The sequence below is a fragment of the Mus caroli genome, unplaced genomic scaffold, assembly GCF_978045245.1.
Source record: "Mus caroli unplaced genomic scaffold, Mus_caroli_1 scaffold_9, whole genome shotgun sequence".
NCBI classification, from domain to species: Eukaryota; Metazoa; Chordata; class Mammalia; order Rodentia; family Muridae; genus Mus; species Mus caroli.
The window spans coordinates 109513062-109539091 of record NW_028227264.1 but is presented as its reverse complement, the minus strand read 5'-3'; the positions used below and the strand labels follow the sequence as shown (position 1 = coordinate 109539091).

Sequence of the window (26030 nt, the reverse complement as noted above, 5' to 3'; positions counted from 1 at the left end):
CTGAAAGGGTCCTTTGTCAGCCCCCTTCATCAGTCACCTGCTTATTTAGTTTTCTTACTTTATTCATGCACTCCAAAGAAGATATGTGTGAGAAGTTATTTTTTTCATAGCACATTATACGATAAGTCATTTTTCTATCCTCCTTATCTGGAAGCTTACAGAGTATTTCAGGTTGCAAACCTTCTTCCTCCAGATCTATTATTATTATTATTATTATTATTATTATTACTAATCTTTACATTTCAAATGATATCACCCTTACAGGTTTCCCCTTCATAAACATACCCATCCCATTCCCCCACCCCTTTGCCTCTATGAGGGTTCTCCCCCACCCACCCACCCACTCTGGCCTCACCGCTCTAGCATACTCATTTGCTGGGGCATCAAGCCTCTACAGGACCAAGGGCCTTCCCTCCCATTGATAAGGCCATCTTCTGCTACATATGTAGAATATCATGTATACTCTTTGGCTGGTGGGTTAGTCCCTGGGAGCTCTAGGGGGTCCGGTTAGTTGATATTGTTCTTCCCCTGGGATTGCAATCCTCTTCAGCTTCTTCAGTCCTTCCTCTAACTCTTCAATTGGGGTTCCTTGGCTCAAGTCCTATGGTTGGCTATGAGTATCTGCATCTGCATTAGTCAGGTACTGGCAGAGCCTCTCGAGGAATAGCCATACCAGGCTCCTGTTAACAAGTACTTCTTGGCATCAGCACTAGTGTGTGGGTTTGGTGTCTGCAGATGGGATGGATCCCTAGGTGGGACAGTCTCTGAATGACCTTTCCTTTGGTCTCTGCTCCATTTTTTGATCCTGTCTTTCCTTTAGATGGGAACAGTTTTGGGTTAAAATTTTTCAGATGGGTGGGTGGCCCCATCCCTCAACTGGGTGCTGTGCCTGTCCACTGTATTTAGTCTCTGCAGTTTCTATCTCCCCTTTGTTGAGTATTTAGGCTAACATCATTCTTGTTGGGTCCTCCTCTGTAACTGCTCATCCTGGGAGAGCTGTTGAGACCAGTGATGTCGTTACCTTCTTTTTTCTTATTTGTGGCCCCATAGTTATTAAGATACATTTTTTTAAATTTTCCCTGGTTATTATCATATATATCTACATATATACTGAAATTTAAATTAATAACCCTATCCTCTAATATTATGCTACATAATATTTTGCATTGCTCAATTTCTGCATTTTAATCCATTTCCTTTATAATTTTAGTCTAACCTTCTAGTCTTTTGCCTTAATTAGCCCTAATACTTTCAATTTAAAAATATCTTATCCCATTTTTTTCCAAATATGTGTTTATGGTGTATAGACATGATGTGTTTTCTTCTGAGGGATATACTGTCTCATTCTTAATATAGTCTATTAGTTATAATCTCCTTGCCTTTTGTCCATTCCTGATTTTAACCATTTTATTTGGAATCTTTTTGTATCTGAGTATGTTAACATTAGTATTTTACTTAAAAAAGCATAGCACTAAATGTTTAGTAACCTTAAATTCTATTTTTTTAAAAATATATTTTAAGAGAAAAATATTATTATTATTATTAAAGATAACAACTTACATATGCTCCATTTCCTCTACTCCCCCACTTCATCCTTACCTCACCCCTTATCCAGGCCCACATCCTTTCTCTCTCTTATCAGAAGACAAACAGGCATCGAAGGGATAGTAATAAAAGAAGATAAGATAAATCTTCATACAGCCACCTTAATTTTATGCCCATTTTCACTTAACATCTTACTCCTGACATTCCCATGTACTCCTCCCCATGGTCAACCAAATCAAATCTCCATGATCTCTGAATTTGCTGCATCACCACATTTCTCTGCCCCTTTGTAGGTTGCTGTTATCTTTGTATCCCACAAAATGGTCTTTCTCCTTCTTCCTGTCAAAGCTTTCCCTTGTGTGTGGCACCCCTCAATTCCCTGTCATTGTCTGTAGGCCTAATCAATATATTTTTGTTGTCATTTCTTGCCCTTTTTCTTTAAAATAATTCATTCTTAAAAATGTGAGAAATTTGTCTCATAATGAAACACTTTTAAGTTAATTGAAATATGTGATTTTTAGTAGGAAAATAATTTGCTCTGATTTTTACTTTAACATTATAACTGGATGTCTGTCATAATATAACAGACAATTCAATACCTGTCACCCCAGAATTCAAAGACTATTTCTGGAATATTACAGGAGCTTGGCTAAAGAGGGCTAAGACATTGAAACAGGGCCAAGATGGTACTGATGAAGACACAGGGTGAAGAGGGATGAAGCAAACAGATTTTGGAAGATTGGCTCAGGGACAGGATTTCATAAATGCAGAAACAATTAAAAGGAATTCATTAGACTACATCTTGGCTTACACACTTCCTTGCCTTCATAGGCCATCTCTAATTAATTTTCAGAAGTTATTAATGAACATACATTCATTGTAAGAGAAAAACTTCATCATGGGTCACCATACTGGCCATGCTGAACTGATTAGCAGTAAGCTAGCTTATTCTGCATATCTTGTGAAGATGTCTGTTTTACCAAAAGCCTTCAAACTGATGCAATGCATACATTTTTCAGATGACACTCAGTTACGGAGTCTTAGACATTTGGTGATTTATGTCATTTTGTGTTACTGTCATGAAACACCTGAGTCTGGGTCATACTTTTAGAGACTTTATTTCATTCACAGTTTGGAGCCTTAGCTATGGAACAAACTCTAGAGAAGCTTCCTATGGCTGTATCACCTATGGTAGATAGATAGGGATATCTTTGTGGATACATGTGAGAAGAGGGAAACCAAGGAGACCAGGTAAGGGCCATGTTTGTCTTTTATGGCAACCATGTCATTAGTACTAACTCAGAAATCCCAGGAGAACCATTGCTAATCCCCTATCCATGGCATGCCTCCAGGGCCCTAAATATGTCAGTCCACTAGGCTCCATCTTTTAAATAACCCCATGTCTACATAGCCACAAGTAGGACCAGGGCTCAACAAGAGCCATTCAGGGAGAAATTACATCAAAACCATAGCCTTCTGCAAACATCACAGAACTGAAATCGGTTGATCCCTTGGACCCATTAGTCCTTAGCCAACTTAAGATGCAGTTTGTGATCAACTATCTCAAACTAAGCAAAAGTACCTGGTCTCATGCTATAAAACCAAAGTGATTTTCCAACTTTCTTTGTCTGTCAGTTCTTAACATTCATTTTCCCCATAGAATGAAACTCTACAAAATTATAAAAAATTAAATTGAATATACAGTTGGGTCATAAGGGAGTGGCACTATTAGGAGGTGTGGCCTTTGGAGTAGGTGTGGCCTTATTGGAGTAGGTGTGTCACTGTGGGCATATGCTTTAATACCCTAGTCCTAGCTGCCTGGAAGCCAGTATTCTGCTATCAGCCTTCAGATGAAGATGTAGAACTCTCAGCTTCTCCAGCATGACCATGCCTGTCCGGAAGCTGCCAATGCTCCTGCCTTGATGATAATGGACTGAACCTCTGAACCTGTAAGCCAGCCTCAATTAAACATTATCCTGATAAGAGTTGCCTTGGTCATGGTGTCTGTTCACAGCAGTAAAACCCTTACTAAGGCACCTTCTAACGTTTAATTCCAAGCAATACTTACCTCATCTGTCAGGCTCCCTTACAGTGCTGTTTATGATCTCAGCGAACGTATTCATTTGTTGTTTTCTGAGATTTGGAAGCCTAGTTATTTTGTAACCAAAATTCCAGGATTTCCCAAAGAATCAAGGACTTCACATTTGTTAGAATAGCTATTTTAAGGACAAAGGTAAACCCTTTTTTGTGAATTATATTGTATATCACTGAAGAAATATAAAAGGACACTATAGAAAATAGTAAGAAGGCCCCTCACAGTAGGAAAAGTAAAATTATTCATGATTTAGCAAGTTCACCAGTGGAAATGTTGCTCATGTCAGACTTCATATCATAGTGCCAAAGTTATGTCTGCATGTCATGTTTACAGCCTCCCTATTCACAGTGATCAAGTAATGAACTTAACTGAAAAGTTTATGAACAAATATGTGTTGTGTATACACACTCACACATACACACACACACAGATACACGTAAGTATTATACTTACAGTTAATATCAGTGCACAGTAATATGGAAAATTGTGTGGAAAGTATATTTTAAATGTCATTACTAAAAGATGATACATGTTCAAGCTGGTATACATATAAACTAGCAATGTTAATTTCACATTGCATTAATAGATCTTAATACCCTTTAGTACACAATATCTATTTTTAATTATTTATTTTTTATTTTATTTTTATTCTTTAAACTTTTTTTTACAGTCCAGACTTTATTCCCATCCCTGTCCACCCTTTGACTGTTCTACATCCCACACTTCCTCCTCCCCCCATTTCCAAGAGGATGTCCCAACTCCACCAGACCTCCCATCTCCCTGGTGCCCCAAGTCTCTTGAGGGTTAGGTGCATCTTCTCTGACTGAGTCTAGACCTGGCAGTCCTCTGCTGTATATGTGTTTGAGGCCTCATATCAACTGGTTTATTCTGCCTGGTTGATGGCTCAGTGTCTGAGAGATCCCAGGGGTCCAGGTTAGTAGAGACCGCTGGTCTTCCCATGGGGTCATCTTCCTCCCCTGCTTCTTCCAGATTTTCCCTAATTTAACCATAGGGATTACCAACTTCTTTACATTGGTTGGGTGTAAATATCTGCATCTGACTCTTTCAGCTGCTTATTGGGCCTTTGGAGGGCAGACATGATAGGCCCCTGTTTGTTAGCACATCATAGCATCAGTAATAATGTCAGATCTTCGGATCTCCCCTTGAGCTGGATCCCACGTTGGGTCTGTCACTGGACCTTCTTTCCTCAGGCTCTTCTCCATTTTTGTCCCTGTAGTTTTTTTATACAGGAACAATTATGGGTCAGAATTTTTGACTGTGGGATGGCAACCCCATCCATCCATTTGATGCCCTGTATTCCTGCCGTAGGTGGACTCTACAAGTTCTCTCTCCCCACTCCCGCATTTCATGTAAGGTCCCTCCCTTTGAATCCTGAGAACTTCTAACCTCCCAGGTCTCTGGTACATTTTAAAGGGTCCTCCCACCTCCTATCTCCCAAGATTTCCTGTTTCCATTCTTTCTGCTGGCCCTCAAAACTTCAGTCCTGTTTCCACCACCCAATACCTGATCATGTTCCCCTCTTCCCCTTCCTGTCCCCTTTCCTATCCAAGTCCCTCCCTCTCTCCTCCCTCCTGTGATTACTTTCTTTTCCCTCCCAAGTGGGACTGAGGAATCCTCACTTGGGCCCTTCAGTTTGTTGACCTATTTTTGTTTGGTGGACTATATCTTAGTATCTTAGATATTCTGTACTTTTTTTTTTGGCTAATATCCACTTATTAGTGAGTACATAATTTCCTTTTGGGTCTGGATTACCTCACTCAGGATGATATTTTCTAGTTCCATCCTTTTGCCTGCAAAACACATGATGTGCCCATTCTTAATAGCTGAATAGTATTCCATTGTGTAAATGAGACACATTTTCTGCATCCATTCTTCTCTTGGGGGACATCTTGGTAGTTTCCAGCTTCTGGCTATCACAAACAAGGCTGCTATGGACATATTGGTACATATGCCCCTGTGGCACGGTGGGTCATCTTTTGGGTATATTTCCAAGAGTGGTATAGCTAGGTCTTCAGGTAGATCTATTTCCAATTTTCTGAGGAACCTCCAGATTGATTTCCAAAGTGGTTGTACCAGTTTGTAATCCCATCAACAATGCAGGAGTGTTCCTCTTTCTCCACATCCTCGCCAGCATCTGCTGACACCTGAATTTTTGATCTTAGTCATTCTGATTGGTATAAGGTAGAATCTCAGAGTTGTTTTGATTTGCATTTCCCTGATCACTAAGGACTTTGAACATTTCTTTAAATGCTTCTCATCCTTTTGAGAGTCCTCGGCTGTGAATTCTGATTAGTTCTCTACCTCAGTTTTTGATTGTGTTGTTTGGTTTCTTGGTGGTTAGCTTCTTGAGTTCTTTATATGTTTTAGATATTAGCCATCTATCAGATATGGAGTTAGTACAGATTTTCCCCAATCTGTGGATTTCCTTAATTATTTCATTTCATTGCAATTAGATGGATAACTTGGGTTAAAGGAGTTGACAGTAATAATGGTTCCTTTAAAATTATTGCAGTTCTTATTATAATTTATATATGTATATATCCATATTAAAACAGTGAACTACTTCTAATATGGTTAACATATAATAAGTATATTAAGTGAAAGTATGTGCCTGAGTTCATTCAATCTTCATAGTGATTTTGTTCAGGGATAATAGTAATTCCTTCTTTAAGAATGAGAATCCCTGCTCCCTGGCCCTGGCATGCCCCTGAAATGTAAATGAAGAACATATCTAATTTAAAAAGAAAAAAGAAAAAAAAAAGAGGGGTTCAGAAATTTAACCAAAGCCGGGCGTGGTGGCGCACGCCTTTAATCCCAGCACTCGGGAGGCAGAGGCAGGCGGATTTCTGAGTTCGAGGCCAGCCTGGTCTACAAAGTGAGCTCCAGGACAGCCAGAGCTATAAAGAGAAACCCTGTCTCGAAAAACCAAAAAAAAAAAAAAAAAAAAAAAAAGAAAGAAATTTAACCAAAGCAAAGAAAATAATGAGAATCCCTGATACTGAGAATATAAATATTCAATCAGTGGACATCACATGGACTGGAAGTGGCAGAACTTAAACTTAGTGCTGTAGAATGTCACCCAGATAATACATGTTGTATAATAGGCCCTAAAATTCATTTTCATACATTATACCTTTGACTTTATCATTTTAATTACTATCAATGAATATATATATGCATAAACACACACTAATATATAAATATATAATTAGAAATATATACACATACATACATACATACATACATATACTGTTTTTGGTTTGGAATAAATTTAGTCTTATTATATCTTCTTTATTTTCTAAAGTATAATTCATAGAGACTTATATAATATTTGTTAATCTAAATACTTGACGAACATTGGAGTTGGAAGTAGGAATTCTCTATATTTGACTCATTGGCCTGGAGCTTGATGATTGAAATAGTCAGTGAGTTCATCAAAAGTTGCCAAATATTTGAATTTGTGTTCATTTTATATTGTTCACATTTACACCAACTTCTTCCCTCAAAACCGACAATTAATTCATAGACTAATCCTGGAAAACATAACACACTTTGTAACTCAGTCATAGCTGGAGCTATGAAGTTGAATACAATGATGGCCTTGTGTGCTGATGAACCAGAGGAAAGTTTTCAGGCCAAGCCCAGTGTCAGGACATAATTTATCTTCCCTTTGCATCAGCTCAAATAACAGAACTGAACGAAAGTTGACAGCTTTGTTTGCATTCTCCTTCATCAGAGCATAACAGAGTGTGCTGGTGAGCTTGTGATTTCTTACCACGTCTTCTATTCATGCCCACTGTCTCCTTGAAGACATGCCCCATTTCCCACTGCTTTCTTCCACTCATGTAGTTTCGATTTAAGAATTTTAAGGAAAAAAAAATATGGGTATGCTGGCATATGCCTCTAATTCCAGAGCTTGAGAAACAGAGGCAGGAGGATGGCTGCATTTACAAAGCTATCCTGGGTAACAAAATAAATTTGACCTTAGCCTGAGATATATAACGGGATCTTATATTACAAAGCAAATAAATAAATAAATAAATAAATAAATAAATAAATAATCAATGCAAATGTGTTTTATTTATTACAACAGGTAATTATATTTCGCATCTTAGTTGTTTTATGTCTTGCCAGCTGTATTATAGCATTTCTTCAGGATATAGGATTTTACCCTCTCTTGTGATTTTTCTTGTAATCTATCATTTCTTTTACTTATAGGAAATATACACATTCATGAAAAATAATGACTTACCAAAAGTTTGTGCATGTGATGTTTTTTAGGCAGAAATGTGGTTTCATTTTATTGGGTTAGCTACTGATTTTGCTGACTATGATAAAAATCAGGCCTATGGTCTAAGCAAACTTTTAGGCAACAGCCTCAAGTTTACAATCCCCTTGAGAAAAGACTGGAGCAAGCCAGCAGGGTCTGCCCATTTGTTCACTCTGAGGCTTTCTACCCAGTGCTAAAAGGCAGCAAAGTAGCTTCTGTTTGTTTGCTTACGATCCCTGAAAGATGTGCACCCACATTAGGACTCTTTCCATACGCACCTGGAGGATACAATCAAAATACAGGATTGCTACTTATCTACTTCATTCAGTTTGCTATCTACTATGAGGATTATTTTCCTGTACTCTGCTGTCCTCCTAAAATAAAACCCATGCATTGTGGGCGGTGACACAGGTGACCTCTCCTAGAGTCACCGAGGAGAACGTGACCACTCTGATTCAGTAGTGTCTCTTAGTCGAGGAAGCAGAGAAACCAGAAATCCCAGCTAATTAGAAGATAAGAATCTGGCAGATGGAGGGAGCCAGGAGGAAGCTGTGCAGTTTCTCACCCTCTGCCCCAGTTACTCCAATTGCTTCATCCCTGTGACGCAATTAACCTTAACAAGTATTTCTTCTTATGCTAGTAGAGCAAAATAAAACAGTGCTGCTCGTGGTCTCAGGGACATCTTCAGGAGGGACTATAGATCTCGTTCTTTACCGAGGGACCAGTTTGTTAGTCTCAGGTCTTGGTACAATTCTCAATGCAAGGATTACTGTTCACCCGTGTTTATAAGTTAGGAAGCTTATGTGATGTTCCTAAGTTTGCAGTGCTCATAAACTCTTCTGGGCCTCTGACCAGATTTGTCTAACTCCAGAAACCCAGTCTCCTCCTCTCTGTGGGTCCTTTAAAGTCAGGTGATGGTCCTATGGCTCCTGCCTGTGGAGGGTCTGGTACGATTCAAGTCTAACTCAAACTCTGCTAGGAAGGTGAACTTGGAACTCTGTCACGCAAATAAAGTACAGAAAAAAGAAGGGAACTTAATGCTTTAAATTTATGTCTTTACAAAAAGGAAAAGGAAAATTTCCAGTCCTATAAATAAAATAAAACCTTAAGATTCACTGGATAAGTGAGTGTTAGGGAATCACCAAATACGATCATTTAGAAATTTTTATGTTGTGATCTAGAGGGGGGCATGAATCATTTTCTTATATGCAAACGTTGGCAAAATAAAGATTATAGATACGAAAATTTAAGTGGCACTTTACCAACATAGTCTTTTTTATGTGCCAATATACCTTCAAGGTTTCACATGGTGAGAAAAAATAGTATCACTAGATATGCCTTAGAGATTCCTTGATATCTTCAGAAAATCTATCTTCTATGTTTTAATATTTGGAACTTTTCTACCCAGTAATACTCTGAAAGATTGATCAGTCTGTCTTAGATGTTTAGCCATATAAAGTAACATCATACTAATATTCAAAGATATCTGTGTGCATGTATATGTGTGTGTGTGTGTGCGCTCACACACATGCATCATTTTAAATACAGTCAAATCATAATAAGAAATATTAATTATCCTTTATAGGAGGGACTATACTTTTGTACATTATCAAGCCTGTACATTATCTATATAACCATGTACGTGTGTGTTTGTGTGTGTGTATACCAGAGCCTTATCTGTTTCCTGAAATGGCCAGAAGAGGGCATCAGGTCACCCAGAACTGCAGTTATAGACAGTGTGAGCTACCATGTTGGTGCTAAGAAGGTAATCTAGGTCTATGGAAGAGTAGCAGTAAATGCTCCTGACGCTGGGGTGGTCTCTCCAGCACAGAAGCATTTTAAATAGTATATTTGCACTGTCTTGGCATTTAGTGCTCATGACTCTGAGATAAAATTCAGAGCTCTTCAGCTTAAGCTGGGCTAATTTTAGGCACCCTACATTGGCCACAGTTTCTCCTTAGATTCAACATTTCTAGGCTTCTTCTCTAGTCTCATTTCAATTTTAATATTATGTTCTATTTTCGCCTACCTTGTAACAAAGTTACAAATGAACCACCCAGGATATGTTACATCTTTAAGCCAATCTCTGTCTTTTATGGTTACTAGACTAAAGGATTTTTAAAAATAGTAACTTTTTTTGTGTGTGTGCAATATTCTTGAAATTTCATCTTTTCTTTATATCGTGACCAGTTGCTAGAGTCACCCTCTTCTGTAAGTCAGATGCCAACCCTGTGGCTGGCAATACACTTCCCGATTCTGCAGTTCAATTGCTGCATTATAACTCCACGTGCTGCCTCTGTGTCCTAATGCACACACATTTCAAGAGGCTTAAATGAGAGATGACAGTCTGAACAATATATCTTAGACAGGAAGGCATTTGCAATTATTTCAGGAAACCACGCCAAAACATTGTCACATTAGAGTATCTCGGATGGCAAATTCAATAAAGCCCCTTCGGAGAAACACATTTTGTTAGAGAGTTCCTCTATAAGTTGGTCCAGGTGACTTCCTTTTATACAGACAGGATTATTTTCAAAATAATGGAAGAAGGGGAGAAAAAAAAAAGGGGAGAGAGAGAGAGAGACACTCAAACTCTTTCCCGGTAGCGATCTCCTCTGGAGCCATCTGGGAAGGGAGTTTTGCTTGGTCACAAGTGACTAGTCCATGATTTTGAAATGAGTGATTCATCCTCCTTTGAAACAGGAGATAAGTGGGGGAAAGAGCCGTTTAAAAATGACTTTACAACTGTTTCCTTCGGAGCTATGACTTCTTTAGCTGGAATGCGATCCAGAACAGTTTCCCTTTGAGCCTCGCATTTGCCTTGCGGAGTTTTTTTGTCTCTCCTTCCCCCACGCCCTTCTCACTTCTTCTCTCCCTGTCTCCCAACAGATTTACACTGACTGGGCCAACCACTACCTGGCAAAATCCGGCCACAAGCGGCTGATCAAGGACTTGCAGCAGGACATCGCGGACGGGGTCCTTCTGGCAGACATCATCCAGATCATTGGTGAGACCTGCTCTCTTAAACTCGGAGAGGCTCTGCTCACAGCTCTTAGGCTACATTGTAGTTTAAGTAGAACGGACACAGAATCCATGTGTCCTGGAGTGCTGTGAGTGTAGCTATCTCCATTGTAATGAAATGTGCTTATGAGAGACTGAAAAGGACATTCTGGTCGTACTTTGAAATAGTTGGAACAGTGTTCTTTACACATATAGCATTGTCAGAAATGAAAGGTTCATTAAACCATGTGCCTCCCATGTGTGTGCATTTTGTTAACCAGAGTAACTCATTCACTGAGACTCCTTGAAACTGGATCTTGATCCAGCAGGGACAATTGTGAAAGGTCTCATGTCAGGAGTCACTTGGCACAGGCTGGAAAACCAGCAACGACTTCCTTTTTTTTTTTTTTTTTCTTTTGTCCTTTGCTTGATTTGTGCACATAAAATTGTTGGCTGAGAGCAAGTGTGCTCTCCTCTCCTGTCCATGTGCTTAGGAGACTGGATAGGGGGGTATTTCTGCTTGGTGTTTTATTTATTTATTTATTTATTTATTTATTTATTTATTTATTTTTAAGATCTCCCTTCTCTGTGTTTCACTTCATTGCTTAAGCATGTTGTCCTTTTTTCTCTCTTTTTATTTTATTTCTTGATCTTAGCAAATGAGAAAGTCGAAGATATCAATGGATGTCCAAGAAGTCAGTCTCAGATGGTAAGAGTCCGATTTATTCTCAATCTCAGCGCTGGGCACCATTTTTAAAGTTAACTGCCTTTGCATGATGGCTTTCATATTTGTCTGTCTGCTCTCCTGCTTGTATGAGAAATCATCTGCTCCCAGGATTTCTGTGTGTCCAGTGTCAGTGCAACAACCTCAAACTCTGAGGAATACTGACTACCGCATACCACACTTGTAGGTGTGTTTTCTGACCTCTGACCTATTTTTTTTTTCTTTTCTTCTCCTGTTTGATCTGATGTTCCTATAGTATGTAATTCTGTACACTGGGCTTTCTGTCAGTAAACTTAATTTCAAGTTTAAAGCAATAGAGTTTGCTGGGGCAACTATTTTTGGAATAGCACTTACCATGTGCATTTTTCAAATATAAGCATAGCATTTTTGGTGTTCTTCAGGAAAGTCAGTGTAAGCATACGAGATTGTGCCTCTGTTGGAAGCAGCTCTGAAGGCTTGCTTGCTGTAGTCTATATGCTGAACAATATATGACACTGAGATAAGAGTCATAGTGTCTTTCAGAAACTCCTCAGTGAGTCTGGAGGCCCTTTACCTCAGCAGCATCTGCCCTGTCCCATCTAGCAAAGGTTAACATCTATAAATAAAATCATGGAGTGATAAACAGCTGAGAGAACCAACCAACAAACAAAAACAAAACAGCTAGTCACAAAGCCACAACTTAATTTTCTGGAATGAACATAAGATGGACTTCCTGTAGTGAGGATAAACCAAGTGTTACCAACCTGAATAATTGCCCAAGTCTCCAAGAAAGACTGCTTCAGAGAATTCTCATGTTCACATAGCATAGGTGCTTTGATTATGTTAAGGGATCCTTGTCATAGATTTGGTCAGGTGAAAAACTCATGAACTTCTTCAACCTGCTGACTTGCTTTAATTAATGTCAGAAAACTGAAATCCAATGTAATAAGAGGGATTTATTCTTCAAGAGTGATTAATTAGCTTGCTTAAAACAAGAGCACTCCAAAGAAACACAACATCAAAAAAAATTAAAAATGCTATTAAAATGCCATGATCTACAGCTATTGTGGAAAAAAAAGTCGCCATAAAGATACGGTCTCTATAAAAGATTTCAGCTTTGAGGGTATTTCCTGACCGAATTACTCTCAATGTAAATGGTTCTCTGTGGAAATTAATTACATCTGCTTTGTAAAGTTTTACTGCTGGTATGCTAAATAGGAAAGATGGAGATGCTGCTATGCTTAGTGGTTCTGTGATGTTGGAAAAACATGTAAACTGTCTGGGCTTTCTCAGTTGAAAAATAAACCCTAATTGAATGATTGAATGGTGATCTCTCTCTCTCTCTCTCTCTCTCTCTCTCTCTCTCTCTCTTTCTCTCTCTCTCTCTCTCTCTCTCTCTCTCTCTCTCTCTTTCTCTTATACACACACATACACACACAAGTATACATATATATTTCATTACATATAATTCATTATATATAATGGATATTACATATATATTAAAATGGTGTGTACATAAAATACTAACTTAATATAATTGTATATACAATTATATAAATATAGTATAGAATTTATCATGAACTTTGTAAGTAACATATGGACAGATTAACACCTGTTAAAATACTAGGAGAGCTTTTTCTTGAGATTCTTTTTAGTCCTTGAGTTGCACATATCATAGTAGTGATTCCTAGGACTTGGTTGTTGTTTCCATCATTCTAACCATAAGTAAATGGCATACAACATAAAGTTTTTTAAGTTATAGCCTGCTACCCTGACGTTACACTGCTTCCCGAGGATCTGATATGCAAACAAGCTCATACGTGATGACAGGGGACAAAACATCTCCAAAGCTCAAAATTACGGAGGGGCAATCCTCTGATACAGATCTGAAGTATCTGGGACCTAGAATTTCTACAAATCTGCAGAAGTATCTTAATAGCTGTCTCTGTACGTTTTCTGGTTTCTTGTTTGTTAGCCCTGCTGTGCAACCGCTGGTGTGCATGATATCTTAATACCTCTGCTTCTGACAACAGAAAGTGATGGTGTTATGAAAACTGTGACTTTCTCCCTCTAGAAAGCATTAGTTGGGGTCATATTACATTTTGAATAGAGACAACTTGGACCGAGGCTTTCTGATTGGTTGAATTTCAGTTCTGACTTTGGCATGAGCCCCCTCTGTTGATTGAGAAGAAAAGCTGTGTGACAAATGTAATTTCTGACTGGTCTATTTTTGTCATTGTTCTTTAGAATTTTTATTGGCACTGTGTGATTAATGAGTCCAGAGTCCAGATGAGAGCATCGACCAGACAGGAAAAGACAGACTTAGGCATATGGATACTGCAGATTGTTATTGTACAACTCAAAGCTGTGCATCAACCATAGAACGCCATCCTTACACACAGAAGAACTTTCTTTGTTATATCTTACCCGTCTCAACTTTTGTGACCTTTGGTTGCTGTTTTTGCTTAGTATCATCATCATCATCATCAACAACAACAACACATTAAAAAATATCTTCTAGTACTAGATGGTCTGAGCTTACATTTTAGATTCTAGGGCCAGTGTAGAACCATTTTAAGCACTTAATACTAGAATTTCTGGAGACAGGAAGCTGCAGTATACTGATCCATTTTTAACAGTCAGGTAATTCCACATTAGCCAATGTTTACTTGGAGCTGTAAGGTAACTGGTAGCAGGGCATTTGTTTGAAGTCCATATGAACATCAGAATTGCAATATAAGTGCCTAAGAGCCACAGATTTGCATAGGGAAGGACAAAAGGTCCCCAGAAGCAGGGGTCTTGATGTGTTCCAGGAAAATCTCTGTAGATGGAGCCTAGCTAGGGATGTTTGAAGGGGAAGGCAGAACCTAATGATGTAAGAGCCTTGGGAAGAGTTTAGGTGATGCTTTGAACCAGTGGAGAAACTGGATGATAGTCAAGATATGATACATTTATTTTAAAAATCACTGGAGATGCTCCTGATATACACAGAATGTATGTTAGACTTCAGCTTGATGGGGAAGATAGCCGGTTAGTTTTTGATTTTTGGCCAAGCTTGGGATTTCCATTGAAGAAACTAGGCTGGAAGGTGGAATGAAAAATGATGCATTTATATTCCCTATCTATAGAGGTCGATGCCTGTTGGGCCATAAGGCAGGGAGGGAGTAGCTTAGGTTGTTACCTTGAGCATCTGAGGAAGCTTGTAATTAGACCATGCTCATACACCGGTGATGGATGGCAAGGAGGAAATCTTGGTGGAGGTCTGTGTAAATTCAACAGGGAGAAGGTTTATGATGGAGAATATTAATATTTATGAAGTAGAAGTCAGGACAGGAAGAGCGGTAAGTGAGTGTGAGCTCTTTGAGAACAGCAGATCACAGGTGTATCTTGTTAAAACTCAGGATAGATTTCATAGTTTAAGATACAGTGTTTCCTTTAGCACAAATACTGAATAAACGGAGTCGATTATTTCAGTGTAGCATATGCTGTGAAATCCTACCTAGTCTGGTTAAGATGCTAGGTTGAGGAAGTCAGCTTCGGTGATCTGATAGGTGTTCATAACCAGTGTCATATCTACTGAGCTACAATTCATTTGCTTGGGTATCTTATCGAAAGGAACAGAAAAGCTGCTGGAGAAACAGCTGGGCTGGGGGTAGGTTTCTCTGTGGTGAAAAAGAAGAAGAAGAAGAAGAAGAAGAAGAAGAAGAAGAAGAAGAAGAAGAGGAAATGGTAGATTGGGGACAGGAGAGATGGATATGGTTATGAGCACTTGCTGCTCATAGGACCCCACTGGCAGCTTGAAACGCTCTGTAATCCAGTTCCTGGAATTTGACATCCTTTCTGACCTCCACAGGCTTCCGGCACATATGGTGTATGGATATACGTGCAGACAAAGCACTTATACACATAAAATAAAAATAAATATATCTTTAAGGATGTAGCAGCAGATAGAGAGAACAGATCCATGGTAACAGGGACATGAGTGGCAATGTGGATTCCTAAAGGAAGTGGTACAGAAAGATATTGTGAAGTCCTTCTAGAAGATTGGCCATTAAAGAAAAGTATTAAGAAAACAAACAAACAAAAAAACATTTTCCTCTGTCATGTCATACAGGATATGAATATATGAAAATGTGGTATTGAAGTAGCTTAAACCAATATTGAAGGAATCCAAGTCAATATAGTAATTATCAGAATTTTAGGTCATGCTAATATAATCTTTTCTGCTGTTTTCCTTTTGTTTATAATAAAAACATATATATATATAATTATAACATGTCTTATACAATAAAAAGCTAAATCATGTATGTATGGATATACAAAGGAATGTAACAATGTTATTTTATATAACATGGTTTCAAGGGCACATATTTAAAAAATAACTCTATCCCCTTTGAAATATATAGCTATACCACTCAGAATTTCAAAGACAGGTTTTATCAGTGAATTTCAGGTTATGATCACTTTGAAACATAGACATCGTTTTGTGGGAGCGCACCAAACACTGTATTTAAGATGAAATTAATAATATGGGTGACAGCTGTCGAGTGATTTCTAGGTAGTAATAACTCAGATCCAAAATATATGCTCTGTGTGGCATAACATTGGTAGGCTGACATGAGGAAATAAATTAATAAACTATAAATACCAGGAATGTCCTGAATGTTCAGTAGATTAAAAATAGCAAAAGAAAAAAATTGCCCAACATTTACTTGAAAGGCAGAGACACAAGTGTAAGCTTCTCAAACAAGAATGTTAGACATGAACGAAAACTGTTTTGAAAACAAGTTCTTTTATTTCATCTTAAGATAGACTGTTATATTTCAGGATCCTCAGCAATGCCCAGATGATTTAGGAATTCGATGGATGAAATTCTTGTTGGGCAAGAATTAGTTTCTATGACAAAGCTGAGGGTTAAAAATGGGTGGCTCAGAGCTTGTCTGTTCTTGATGGTGCATTCCTGTACATGACCCTGCGTCTAACTCAACGTTCGTTGAACCACAACTCTTAAATACCCTCTGCATATCTATCTATGCTTTCTATCATGTCCTATATGTTGGTGTGTAAAAATTGCTGACAAAGGGTATTTTAGGATGTCTGTTCCTCGCATTATTTTTAAATGTTCTTCCCCCCCCCACACTTTTTTATTAGGTATTTACTTCATTTACATTTCAAATGCTATCCTGAAAGTCCCCTATACCCTCTCCCCCACCCCCACTCACCCACTCCTACTTCTTGGCCCTGGTGTTTTCCCTGTACTGGGGCATAGATAGTTTGCAAGACCTAGGGGCCTCTCTTCCCAATGATGGCTGACTAGGCCATCTTCTGCTACATATGCAGCTAGAGATACGAGCTCTGGGGGGTACTGGTTAGTTCATATTGTTGTTCCACCTATAGGGTTGCAGACCCCTTCAGCTCCTTGGGTACTTTATCTAGCTCCTCTATTGGGGACCCTGTGTTCCATCCAATAGCTGATTGTGAGCATCCACTTCTGTGTTTGCCAGGCACTGGCAAAGCCTCACAGGAGACAGCTATACCAGGGTCCATTCAGCAAAATCTTGCTGGCGCATGCAATAGTGTCTGCGTTTGGTGGCTGATTATGGGATGGACCCTTGGGTGGGGCAGTCTCTGGATGGTCCATCCTTTCCTCTCAGCTCCAAACTTTGTCTCTGTAACTTCTTCCATGGGTGTTTTGTTTCCAATTCTAAGAAGGGGAGAAGTACCCACACTTTGATCTTCATTCTTCTTGAGTTTCATGTGTTTTGCAAATTGTATCGTGGGTATTCTAAGTTTCTGGGCTAGTATCCACTTATCAGTGAGTGCGTATCATTTGAGTTCTTTTGTGATTGTGTTACCTCACTCAGGATGATGCCCTCCATGTCCAACCATTTGCCTAGGAATTTCATAAATTCATTCCTTTTAATAACTGAGAAGTACTCCATTGTATAATGTACCACATTTTTTTTTTATCCATTCCTCTGTTGAGGGGCATCTGGGTTCTTTCCAGATTCTGGCTATTATAAATAAGGCTGCTATGAACATAGTGGAGCATGTGTCCTTATTACCAGTTGGAACATCTTCTGTATATATGCCCAGGAGAGGTATTGCTGGCTCCTCCGGTATGTTAGATGTTCTTAGAAGACCTAAAAATACTACTCAGTGTCCCCTTCTCTGTGATTCCGTGGTCCACAAGGATAAAGCTTCTAAAGAAAATTTCTTCTGGACATTGAAGACATTTTAACCCATTGTTAGACTTAGGTTTGTCTTGGAAGTGACCCATTCTTGATTAAGAAAGTATCCTATGCCTTCTGATTTGGTGCTTTTTAAAGTTTTAATTCTTTTTGTTTTTCCCTTTTTGAAGATGTATTTATTTTCTATAAGATGTTATTTAATATTATGTACCCCCAGGCAGACTTTATGGATCATATTAATTTTTTTCATTTTTATTGGTTATTTTATTTATTTACATTTCAAATATTATCCCCCTTCCCAGTTTCCCCTCCACCTGGCCACCCACTCCCACCTCACCACCCTGGCATCCCATACCCTGGGTCATCAAGTCTCCACAGGATAAAGGGTCACCCCTTCCAGTGATGCCAGATAAGGCAATCCTCTGCTGCATAGCCAGTTGGAGCCATGCTGGTGGCTGATGTTATCCAGAGGGTATTTAAGGTTAGGACAAGAAGAGAGACTTGAGAAAATAGAGAAGGGATAAAGTGCCAGGCTCTTCTTAAATTTTAGTACAATTTTATAAGAGTCACAGTATAGGACTCTAGCCTATAACTCACTGGAAAGCTCAGTTCCTAACTTGCTCCATCCACATGATCCCCCACCATTTTGAAAGTTACTGACTTTGGAACGGCAAGATGGGGAGGTTAGTGAAATCAAATGTTTATTACCCATATTTCTCTGATCTAGTATGAAATACTTAGGAAAACTTTCACTTTGCAGTCCCCTCACTGAGTTCATTCTTTGCATATAATCATTAGATTTGGAAGGAATATAAACTGTTCTTTTAGATAACTTATGTTTCAGTTTTGAGACTTTCCATCCTGGTGGTTTTTAAAGTTAAATGTCTATAGAATCACTTTGCTTATTAGTGAACTTTTGAGATGTGTTATATAGGATGACAATGGTCAAGTTAATTCTCCTTGAGGCTGTGCCTCAGAGGAAGGAATTGTCTCTGGACTGCCCATGGCAATGAGGAACGGGGACAGTGGATGTCACAGACTGTTCGCATACTGATTTTTTAATCTATGTTTTATCTTAGAGAATTATTTCATTTTCTATCATCTTTATAGCTATTTTAATTTGCTTTGATTATCAAGTAAGGAAGATGTTTACTAAACTGTATTTCATGTAGTAAGAGGAAGCAATTCTGAAATAAGAGAGATCTTCTCTACCTGGCTTCAGGATAGCCATTTAAAAAGATGACCTTTGAGCATCATTTTAAGCATAGTAAAGTCTGAGCTAGCTGCTTCACAAAGTTATAATTAAAGGATTCCAGTATGAATTCAATCTAAGCTTATGTGACCAGTCATGAAGAAAATTTCTTAACTATTCTCGTTACACTTTGAAAAATCATATTGTCTACATATTTTATTGATTGCTTTGTATACTAAAGAAATATTAAAAAATAATTGCACAGAATCCAAAATTTAATGGTAGTTCTGAGAATTTGGCAGTGTCATCATGCCTTATTGATTGGGTTTCAAACACATACACACACGGGCACACGCACAAGCACGTATACCTGGAACTAGATGTTTTCCCAGCTCTTATTATTTTTTAATCAGAACAGCTCTGCATCGTGGTTTGGACTCACAGCTTGATCTAAACCTGACATCCTTTCGATGTGTTTATAAATAAGTTTGGCAGAATGCAGTCTGGAATTTAGACCACTGGATTTTGGCTGTTCTTCCCTCTCTGCATTTTCAAATACGTAATTTTTAATAGAAGCTGTATCCATGCAGAAAATTTCAAAGTTATCAAGGTTTTCCCCTAGGTTCTCTGTTCACACATTCACAGTAAAAACTGGTATTGGATGTGGAAGCTGTGTCAGCTCACATTCAGTTTTATACTTTAATTATTGAATATTCTTTACTTATTCATCCACCCTCAAAAAACCCTCAAAAAAAAAAAAACCCCAACAACGACAATAATAAATCTGTGACAGAATCAGAACTAGAAAAACAATTAGCTTTATAACCTCTCTTATAACCTGTGTCTACTTTATAAAGAATGCTTATCTGAAATATATATGAATGAGGTATATGTCTAGTGAATACATTTTACCTAAAATATATACCTCGTGTATATTTTAGATAGCAGGCGTTCTTTGGGAATAGTTCTTCTGACTGTATCGTTTTACATCATTATTTTCCTTCAGACAGAAGGTTGAAACCTAACTTGTTATTTCTTTCATAGATTATACATTTCATATTGCATCAAGAAAGGCATTGCCACATCCAAGATGGTCTAGATTTTTTTTTTTACTGTATTCTCACATTTTTAATTTTGGTGACTTATCTTTAAATATATTGCTCACTTTAATTTTATGGGAAGAATGCAAAGGCTCTGTCTAGAGATGTTGTTCTATGTGTGATATCCAGTTGCTTTAACATCCTTTTTTTTTTTTTTTTTAAATACCATCTTTCCTTCATCATGTTGCCCTTGCTTCTCTGTTGGATTTCAGTTGTCTCTACTTATGTACCTTCTCCAATAGGTTTTCTGTTCTGTCCACTAATGATTTGTTTGTTCTTTCTCAGTGCTAGGCTGCCTTAATCCTACAGTTCTGTAGCAAGTGTTGACATCTGGTACTATTAGTGTTCTGATCCATTTTATTTTATTATTTTTGTTCCATGGAGTTCTATCAGCTATTCTGTGACTTTTGCTTCTACTTACAACATTGTAATCATTTCTTCATTGTTTCCAAAATCACACTCTGAGGTTTGATTTGAGATTGTGCGCTCTCTCTCTCTCTCTCTCTCTCTCTCCCTCTCCCTCCCTCCCTCCCTCTCTCTCTCTCTCTCTCTCTCTTTCTCTCTCTCTCTCATTTTAATGCCTCTTCTTTTTCCTCTCCTACTCCCAAACATGTGATAAAAATAAGCAATCTTTTCTGAGACCACATGTGTTTCTTCCACTTGTGGAAAGAATATAAATGGCCATGTATTTGAAGAAGGGTGTGGTCATAAGATAGGTGTGGTCATAAGATAGAAATAATATTTATAGATTTTTTTATGGTGAAATTGCTCATTATGGACTCATAAAGCAATTTTGTGACTTTATGATAAAACACCAAGTTCCTGTTTTGTTGTGTTTGTTGGGCCGCACTGAAAGGGAAGAACTTATTTAAAATCCTGTTATCTTCAGGTCAATGAAGTCTGATGCTGCGTTTTGAAAACATTATGAGATATGCTTCATTCTGCCCAACACAGTTCATGATAATGACTTAACGTCATTGATATTTGAAAATAAAGGTTAACATTTAATACTTTTTATTCTCTACCAAGTCAGTTGAAGTAAAGGTGATTTTGACCAAAAAGAAACATCTAATAAAATCCTTGTATACTTTCTATATCTATGTCTATATTTATCAATATATAGACACATACACATAAAAATATATACACATACTTATGAGAAGCTGATTTTCACATATGAATATATTATAATATTAATCCTTCTCTATACTAGTATGGGTATATGTATGTATATATATGTATATACACATATATATATATATACATATAGATAAACATATAGATATGCACATATGCCTAATTCCTACCATACAGCGAAACTCTTCATTTTCAATCCTCACATAATATTTTGAGGAAGGAAATAAAAATGCTTTCATTTGAATTCTACACATTAGGAATCAAAAACTTCAAGAATAAACATTTCTTGTTTTCTAATAACATGTACATTACAATGCCCAAATGAAAATTAGATTAATTTAACAGTAAAGTATCTATATATTAAGGGACATATTAAGTAAATACATTTCTTATATCAAACTGTAAAGTAGCTACCAACTAAATCTTGAAAAAATAAAGGAAAGAAATACCAAAGAGATGAATTGAGTTTCCGTGCAGTTTTCCCTATCTTGCTCTGCAAAGTTGGGAGCAAGAAGCATGGTTGTCTCACATCTCAGTGGGATTAGCACATATTCAAGGTTTTATTCTCTCTCTGAAGAATTGTCCTAAAATAGAAGAGGTGACTGGGAGGGGCAGTGAGTGGGATGTAGAGTAAATAAGTAAAAAAAAAAATTTTTTTGAAAAGAATTAAGTATAGTAGGAAGTTGATTTCTGCATGTCATGAAGATTTTGAAAATATCACGATGATTTTCAACATGTACCTAAATTTCCTGAAAATAAAATTAAAATATATTGCACGTGTTACTTGGGGGTGGGTGGAATCACAACTTCAAACAGAGAGATTTGAAAAGGAGCTGCCCACAGAATCCCCAGTGTCATATAGTTTGAAAAGGTGAAATTCCCACGGATTCACCTTGTAGATAACTGAATTGTCTTCAGGGGCTGCTATACTGAATCATTACCAATTTGATAAATTAAAAGTATGAAAAATTTGTTCCCATAACGGAGGCCATAACGGAAGTACTTATCATCAGGACAGAATCAAGACATCATTCTATCTGAGTTCCTTTTCAAGGTCAGATCAGAATTCCATTCTGTGCCTTTTCCAGCCTTTGGTGTTGGCTAGAATTCCAGGGATTGTGGTCCCATCACTAATCCCCTGTTTTGGCCTCTGAACAGACACAAGCACACTGGGTACTTGAACAGTTTGGAGGCATTTAAACATGTAAACTTTCAAAACATGTAGGGCAAGTGGATTTTGCATACTATACTATCTTTACCTACTTCATTCACCAGACATCTTTGAACAACACTTGTGCTTGACACTTTGTCTTTATCATGGGCCAATTGTGTAGACAATTTTAGCCAAGAGAAGAAAGAGCTCAGTTATAATGTCTGCATTACATTTGCCAGAATAATGTGAGAGAAAGAACAACTTCACTGCAGGCTCCAGGTTTGCACTGAATTCTAGCTGTATAATTTATTAATTGTTCACACACAAATGCAAGGCAATCTCTCTAGCTTCTACTAAATGGAGAAAACAAAGTCAAATTTATCAAGCTTTGTAGGGAAGAGTGAAAGGGTTTTTATTTAGAATACAGAGCTGGGTTCTTAAAATTGTTTTTCAGCTTGCTCCATGTCCTAGCTCTGACAAGTTAGGGTAGGGGGAAATTGAGAAGTAACATCTAGACTGCTCCTCTTGCTTCCATTCTTAGTATGTAATATAGAACACGCAGACTGTCTCTTTTTCATGCAACATATGGAGCTAGAAAATTTTGCTAAAGTATGAAAGTTAGGATTTCTGAGTTCGAGCCAGCCTGGTCTACAGAGTGAGTTCCAGGACAGTCAGGGCTATACAGAGAAACCCTGTCTCGATAAAAACAAAACCAACCTTCCCCCCCAAAAAAATCACATTAAAATCATTATTAAAAGATGTCAATGGCAGAAAGCATGGGTAAAATTGACTTGTGAGCTAATATCCACTAATCAGTGAGTGCACATCAAGTGAGTTCTTTTGTGATTGGGTTACCTCACTTAGGATATCTTTCAGATCCATCCATTTACCTAGGAATTTCATAATTTCATTGTTTTTAATAGCTTAGTAGTACTCCATTGAGTACATGTACCACATTTTCTGCATCCATTCCTCTGTTGAGGGACATCTGGGTTCTTTTGAACCCTTATAAATAAGGCTGCAATGAACATAGTGGATCATGTGTCCTTATTACAAGTTGGAACATCTTCTGGGTATATGCCCAGGAGAGGTATTGCTGGATCTTCCAGTAGTACTATGTCCAATTTTCCGAGGAACCACCAGACTGATTTCCAGAGTGGTTGTACAAGCTTGCAATCCCACCAGCAATGGAGGAGTGTTTCTCTTTCTCCACATCATCGCCAGCATCTGCTGTCACCTGAATTTTTGATCTTAGCCATTCTGACTGGTGTGAGGTAGAATCTCAGGGTTGTTTTGATTTGCATTTCCCTGATGATTAAGGATGGTGAACATTTTTTCAGGTGCTTCTCAGCCCTTCGGTATTTCTCAGTTGAGAATTCTTTGTTTAGCTCTGTACCCCATTTTTAATGGGGTTATTTGAATTTCTGGAACCAAAAAAAAATTGACTTGTGAAGATTCTCTTACCAATTCATCAGTAAAACTATATAAAATAGATACTTCATTCCTTTTAACTAAAAAGCACTCTTAGACCAAGCTATATAGTCAGCCTTGACCCTTGTCCGAACATGGCGGGCATTCCTCTTTAACCCACACTTGTCACTGTGTCCTGTCACCTGCCTCAAGATTGCTCTTGACTTCAAGAATCTTGGCCCCCTGGGCCCTCCTTGCGCAATCTCTCCTGTTCAGTGCATTCTTCAAATAAGTCCAGTGTCTCTTGACCTTCTTAGGAATTTCACAGTTGTGGACACATAGGAGCTGTGAGGAAAGACATGGGTGAGGCTCAGTTCTCTGTATCCCTGGCTATTCTGAACTTGGGTGCCTCAGGTTTGGATTTTCCTAACTGTGACCACCTGACATTCAGTTTTGTTCATGGGTTCATCTCATACCACAGGCCTTCAGTTAGCTCATCTTCCGTGGCCTGTCTCAGGAAGAGCAGGCTTCTTTTTAAGCAGCAAAATGGAGATGTGTAAACAGTAGGATATTTCTATAAATATGCCAGGTCAGTTCTTAGTTCAGTACTTTTTTTCATTAAAATTTGATATACGAATTTCCTCTAGAAGATCCCTGTGTAGGTTTCAGACTTTATTGTCCTTTGAGGACAATGTCCTTATTGTCCTTTTTGATTGAAAAAAAAATCAACTTTTCTGCCTTCATTTTAAGTACCCATATCTCTCATAGAATAACAAGCATTATATTATATTGGAATTTGTTTCTCATTTATAGAAATACAATTTCTTACAACTTCTGAATCAGGAAGGGATTGAAGGGAGAAGAATACACACTAGAGGGAGGCTGTAACAATCCAAACACATACTATACATTTATGAAATTGTATGGGGTCGCAGCCAGGAAGCTTCAGAAGTTGCTCTGATTCTCTGAAGTATTCAAAAAAAAAAAAAAAGAAAAAAGAAAGAAAGAAAGAAAAAAGGAAAACAGAAAAAAGAAAAAACCCAAACAATCAGTTTTCATTTTATTCTTTCTGTATGTGTTGTAAGAAATGTTTTATAACATCTGGGGCTTTCTCACTGTTTCTCTAAAGACCCCCCCCAATATATGGCTCCTCATTTGCCCTCCATGTAGCTGCTTCCCTGCCATGTCCAATCTCTAAGGACATGATTGTCCCTTCCTTCAGCCGTTCATCTTCTCGGGGCATCTTCTAACACTTACAGTTTGCCTGCCCTGTTGTGGTTTTTCTTTTGAACTCAAAAATAAATAAATAAATAATCCAATTACTAAAGTAATAAATGAAAGAAGCCATCATGTAACTTATAACTAAAGCAGAGTAATTACTCTATTTTACTTTCTTTCTCCAGACAAGTTTATGTTTGGTTAGATTGTTTGACGAAAATCTAATTATTTAAACCCATAAGCGTACACTTTTGATCAAAGTGTGCCTTCCTGTTTTGATTTTCTTAGCAATGATATTTATTATTCTGTTAAGTGATTTAGCAATTTAACTAATTTATAACATTGTGCCTTGTTGTGGGAAACAGAAGCATAAATGATGTCAGGCATGGTAGCACAGGGCTGTAATCCCAGCACTTGGATAGCTGAGGCAGAAGGAGCAGGAGTTCAAGGCCAGTCTGAGATTTATGGCATGATCCAATCTCAAGGTAAAGTTATTAAGAATAAATTTAAATCCCAGCAAATAATGTAATGTCCCTCTTGAGAGGGCTAAGGTAGGACTGACTGGAGTTCTTCACATCTGTAGGTATCTAGCCCTTCACACGTCTTCTAACCGGAGTGTGCATCTTGTGGACAAATGAGCCTTCAGCCATGTCATCCCTGCAGCTTGCCCTGTGATTCTTTGTCTCTTTCTGTTTCACTTGTATTTGTATCAAAGGGCAGAGCAACCCTTTCGGTACTGGGAGAAATCTCCTTTATGTGCGTCTCTGTATACAATGAGGCGTTGTTCAGTTGTCCTTAACAACCCCTGAACAGTTTTCCTTGTAGTAGCTCTGCCTGATAGGCCTTCTCCCTCTCTCTGAGGCTAGTCTAGCTTTATCAAAATCTGAATTATTGCTCAACTCTAAATGGCATGCTGTGAAGGCGTCTGCAGATCTATAGTGAAAATGGATGACTCCATCCTCTCCAGTACCATGGGAGGCTGTTTATATATCTCT

At 38.0% G+C, this 26030-nt stretch overlaps 1 protein-coding gene across 7 annotated transcripts in view; it reads left to right on the top strand.

Annotated features, from left to right (window-relative positions):
• Nav3 (neuron navigator 3) overlaps positions 1-26030 on the top strand; it is a 751750-nt gene that overhangs the window by 520599 nt on the left and 205121 nt on the right. For all 7 annotated transcript variants that reach the window (XM_029482745.2, XM_029482744.2, XM_029482742.2 and 4 more), the window contains 2 exons: positions 10821-10938; positions 11588-11640. In XM_029482745.2, the coding sequence (XP_029338605.1) occupies positions 10821-10938; positions 11588-11640 (171 nt within the window). The remainder of the gene's footprint in view (positions 1-10820; positions 10939-11587; positions 11641-26030) is intronic.